Source organism: Sapajus apella, unplaced genomic scaffold (assembly GCF_009761245.1).
Source record: "Sapajus apella isolate SASKATOON/1434 unplaced genomic scaffold, GSC_monkey_1.0 scaffold8, whole genome shotgun sequence".
Lineage (NCBI taxonomy): Eukaryota > Metazoa > Chordata > Mammalia > Primates > Cebidae > Sapajus > Sapajus apella.
This window is the reverse complement of record NW_022436948.1, coordinates 17,981,170-17,986,559: the sequence shown is the minus strand read 5'-3', so window position 1 is coordinate 17,986,559 and position 5,390 is coordinate 17,981,170. Positions and strand designations below refer to the sequence as shown.

At 35.7% G+C, this 5,390-nt stretch overlaps 1 protein-coding gene across 1 annotated transcript; it reads left to right on the top strand.

Moving 5' to 3' along the window:
- The first annotated feature begins 1,358 nt into the window (after positions 1-1,358).
- Positions 1,359-2,259, top strand: LOC116550692 (ret finger protein-like 4A). Its single transcript, XM_032276683.1, has one exon. It carries the CDS (start codon positions 1,374-1,376, stop codon positions 2,175-2,177), a length of 804 nt encoding a protein of 267 aa, XP_032132574.1. The 5' UTR covers positions 1,359-1,373; the 3' UTR covers positions 2,178-2,259.
- The last annotated feature ends 3,131 nt before the right edge of the window (positions 2,260-5,390 follow it).

Genomic DNA, 5,390 nt, shown 5'->3' with positions numbered 1-5,390 from the left:
AAGAAATCTCCAGACCCATGTGGTTTCCATGGAGAATTCCACTGAATATTTACGGAAGAATGAACATCAATATTACGCAAATGTTTCTGAAAATAGAATAGAAAGAAATATTTCCAAATTTATTTTATGAAACTAGTTTTTCTCTGATACTCAAACCAGACAAAGGGAGAAAAATACAATACAAAGCAGAACCTACAGACCAATATCGCTTATAATGTAAATATCCTTACCAAAATATGAACAAATAGATTTAAGTACAATATTAAGAAAATGGTACACTGTGATCAAGTGGCCAAGAGCAGTTCAATATTCAAAACTCAATCAATGTTTAATTTTAAAAAAATTATACTGTCTTATATGGAAAAGTTGTATGATGGTGAGGAATACAACTATAGCGTATGTTAAAGTAATAGAAAACATAGATGATACTTAGAGACTTGAGAATGATCAGTAGTATACTATGTGTACTACCATCTCAGGGAAGTCATCTTCACCATGCATATACTTTTCCATCTTAAAGAATAAGAATGCGGTACTCTCCTCACTTTTCAACAGTTAAGCCATTTTATACCTGTATTAAATTGTATTTAGATAGCATTCAATTTTAACAGGAGTTTGTTTTATATATATAGTCAAACAACATCTATTTTATCAAACTGCTTGACAATATTGCCTAATTACTACACTCTAAAATGAACTTTTCTATTTTAAACAGGACTACACATCAGAAAAAAGATAAGAAACATTCCACTAAATTCAGGGTAAAGCCTGGTTTACTTATAATCCCACTTATTGTACATTGTAATTTAGTACAATTATTTTTCTCATCACGGTATTTGCATAACAAATTAAAGATAATCTTCACCCAAGAGGTGGATACAGGATTCTTGGCTTCAACAGAATCAGTGAGAGTAACTGCTAATTACTATTTTTTATACCTGAAAACACTCAATGCATCTTATTTTACACTCCCGTTTCAAGATATATTAAGATGCATTAAAACCAGAAGACAAATCAACCAGGCAAGACAAATATTTAACAAGAAAATCCTGCATGAAGTTGGCAAAGCTCAATATATTTCTCATTATTTTGATGGAAATCCACTGTATTATGTACCTTGTTGTTTTCATATGATTTGATTAAGAACTAGGAAAACACCAAGATTGTGTCGTTTTTCACATGAGGGATTTCAATCAAAGTAATCAAGGTATTAAGAAATGTTATATTTTTTGTGTGTGACAATATTCATGAAATTAATAACAAATTTTATTAATTAAAATAACTCTGAAGGGAGAATGTAAAATTTTCAGGGGTCTGGGCTGTCAGCAGAAGCAGCTGGAGGCCAGCGGAGGAAACTCGGGAAGACATTTGCCATGGCTGAACACTTCAAACAAGTAATTAGATGTCTTGTTTGTCTAAATGATCTTGAAGAAGCAGTGCAACTGAAATGTGGATATTCCTGCTGCCTCCAATGTGTCAATTCACTGCAGAAGGAGCCCCATGGGGAAGGTGCACTATGCCCCTTATGCACTGTGGCCTCTCAGAAGAATGACATCAAGCCCAAGTACAAGCTGAGGGCACTGATTTCCGTCATCAAGGAACTAGAGCCCAAGTTGAAATCTATTCTAAGGATGAACCCAAGGATGAAGAAGTTTCAAGTGGATATGACCTCGGACGTGGACACAGCCAGCAACTATCTTACCATTTCTGAAGACCTGAGGAGCGTCCGATGTGGGGATTTCAAGCAGAACAGGATAGAGCAGCCTGAAAGGTTCAGCTCCGCACTGTGTGTCCTGGGGACCTCTCGCTTCACTTCTGGCCGCCATTACTGGGAGGTGGATGTGGGCACCAGCAAAATATGGGATGTGAGCATTTGCAAGGAATCTGTGAATCGGCAGGGGGATGTTGTGCTTTCTTCAGAACTCGGCTTCTGGACTGTGGGTTCCAGAAAAGGACAGATCTTTGCCGCCAGCACTATGCCTTTGACTTTTCTCTGGGTGAGTCCCCAGTTGCACAGAGTGGGGATTTACCTGGATGTAGTTATGAGGTCCACTTCCTTTTATAATGTTAGTGATGGGTGCCATATCTACACATTCAACGACATTCCTGTTATCGAGCCTCTGCATCCATTTTTTTTTCTCATAAACGTGAAACTCAAGATGATCAGAGCTCCTTGAGTATCTGTCCTGTGATCAATCCAGACAGTGCCAGTCCCCCGGTTTCTTCTGGGGAAAGGAAATAAACATTTGAACATAATCAGCAATAGCAAGTTTCTGTGTGTCCGTAGCCAGAGCTAAGAACATTTCTGCTAGATACACACAGGTACAAAGGGAGAAAAGGGAAACATCAGTCATTTTGTAAACCACGAACGGAAAGCAATTATATTAATTAGGGGAAAATTACATTTTATGTATAAAGTTTGTCATATTTTCTTTGGGGCTTATGTTTATTCTTTTGTTCAATAAATATTTTGAAATTTCAAAAAAAATTTTTTTCAAACAATTTGTGTGCTTCCAAACTGAGGTTTTAGAACATTCTTTATCTGAATAAAGTTTAACATTAAGAAGATTCTGATCTAATGAAACTGAAGTTTCTGAAATACTTATGTTTATATTGATACATCTTCTTTGTTGTTACCTTAGATTTTGATGCGTCCATTACTCTTGCAAGTGTGTATTTACTCATTTTGAGTAACAAAAGTACATGTTTTGTTTTACTTGAGCAAATTGAACCTATATTAATTTCTTGAGGTACTAAAATGTCTAATTACATTTTCAAAATGGTTTTGAAAGCATATTAGCATTTCAGTGTAGAAATACTTATAAACGCAGAAATAAGCATTGAGGCAGCAACACATAGGTCACTTGAAATACCCTGACCGATTAAAGTGAATAACATATCTACAAAAAACAAAACCAAAACCAAAACCAACCACTGATGTTTAGTATAAGGAATACCTGTGTCATCTCATTAAGTAAGACATAAAGAAAATTCAGCAGAGGTGTTATAGCAAAAATTACAGGTTTTGGTATCAGAAACTCACTCTTAGAAGTACTGTAACCTTGCAGAAACTTAACAGCTTTAAGCTCAAGTTTCATCAGTTATTAATTTGTAGCCAATATCTCATTGAGTTGTTAGAAGATAAAACAAATTAATGCATTCAAAGCACTTACCACTACCTAGCATTGAGTAGTTGCTCCAAAGAAAAACAGTATAAGGACATAAGTATAAAAACAATTAGGGAGCATATGGCTGCCATGCTATTCAGAGAAATCTGTTTGCCTTCTTACTAACCTAGTTGGCACAGAAGTCAGCTAATTTATTTTTCACTCATTAGAACTATTAATACTTTTGTTGCTAACTAACTAACAGCATCACAGCTGGGCATGATGGCATGCACCTGTATTCCCAGCTACTTGGGAGGCTGAGACAGGAGGGTCCCTTGAGCTAAGGAATTTGAGACCAGCCCAAGCAACACAGTGAGACACCCATCTTGAAAAAAATATTTTTTAAAAAAACAGAATCCCTATGGGAATCCATTTCAGATTAAAAAAGACAAAGAGGCATCAGTTAAGGAAAAGGTGTAAAAATATATTTATTGAAGTTACACATTAAAACTCTAAGAGCATACTTTTCCATGCCTTGCAATGATGCTGCAGAATGGACTATAGTGATATAACATGTGGGCTAGAGCGACTCTCATTTACTAAGCATAACTTTGTCATTTGCCAACACCTGCTAAAGTCCATACTAAGGAGCTGCTTAAAGGGGGATCACTTTGAAATTATAGAAAATTGTATTTGTTTTATGTGTTCTTCATGAATAAATCCCCTTTAAATTTTGAAATCCCTTCCTTCCTGTCAGTTAGTGCCAACTCTAGTCAGAACCACCTACACCCAGAATCTTAGCCAGCTATGCATAACAGTTTGCCCTTAGCCATCAGAAAACATCAAGCCTCTGAACAAATGAGTGCAGGACTTACCTTAAGTGCCAGTTATTGAAACTTGGATATAAACCAAACCCCAAAAATGCTAGCTATGGAGTCTGTGTTTTTTTAAAACCAAGAATGTATCATCTTGATCCAATTATTTTCCAAAGGGATTCTGGGGTGAAACTCAGAGGCAAGAACATGTTTTTCTCCCAAAATAAACAAATAGACTTGACACTGAGAGAGAAATGTTGTAAATTTAATCCTTTCCCAAATAGGAGGCATAAGTTCAGAGGGTATGATTTTCTTTCCATCATGATTATGCTGTTTTAAGACCAGAAAGTGAGCTCCTGATTTCCCAAACTAATTTTAGACAGTTACTGTAAACGGATGATTTGAACTGTTATTGTACTACCTGTGGAATAATTAACCCACCAATTCTAATTTGTTCTAAAGTACAATTTGTGTAGACTCTTTATTAGTCTGTTCTCAGGCTGCTAATAAAGACATACTGGAGACTGGACAGTTTATAAAGGAAAGAGGTTTCATTGACTAACACTTCCACATGGCTAGGGAGGCCTCATAATCATGGTAGAAGGTGAAGGGGAAGTAAGACATGTCTTACGTGGTAGCAGGTAAGAGAGAGCTTGTGCATGGGAACTCCCATTTATAAAACCATCAGATCTCATGAGACTTATTCACTACCATGAGAACAGTATGGGGGAACCACCTCCATGATTCAATTATTTTCTGGGCCCTCATTTGACACATGGTGATTATTACAGTCCAAAGTGAGATTTGGGTGGGGACACAGCCCAACCATATCAGACTCCACATATTTTGAGATGTGAAAATATAAGCTATACACATAAGTGACAGGTCTAACAGCAACTACCACAGGAACAATGACTGGACTGATATCCAAAGCTTTTTTAGAATTTATTTCCTTTTGACACAGTGTACCTAAATCTCAGAAACTGTACCATTGAAAACTAAGTGGCTTAATTCCATGCATTAATGGGAAATAGGTAGTCAACAGTTGGAGACTGGCTGGATGCAAAAATAGGTATAAAGATTTAAATAAACATATTTTGCTAGATGGAAAGGAAGTGGGAAAGAAGAAGATGAGATTAGAAACTGAAAACTGGACTTATCTCAGAAAAAAAATACTAGCTGGATGTCACCACTTTGAATTTTAGGGTTTGGCAAAAAAATATAAACAATGGCTGCTGAAATTGGAAGCATGAGTAAAGTATTTTAATTAAAATAGTCCAAACTCACTAATGTCAAAATAATTCGTTGGATGCTTACATATACAAAACATAAGGAGTAACATATTTTAGTGAATCTGTGTAGGATTGTGTATTTAATAGTTTAATATTGATTTTAAGTATCCTGTAAATAATATCAATAAATAGAAATGAATCTTGTAAAAATGCAATACTTCTTTTCAATTAAAACA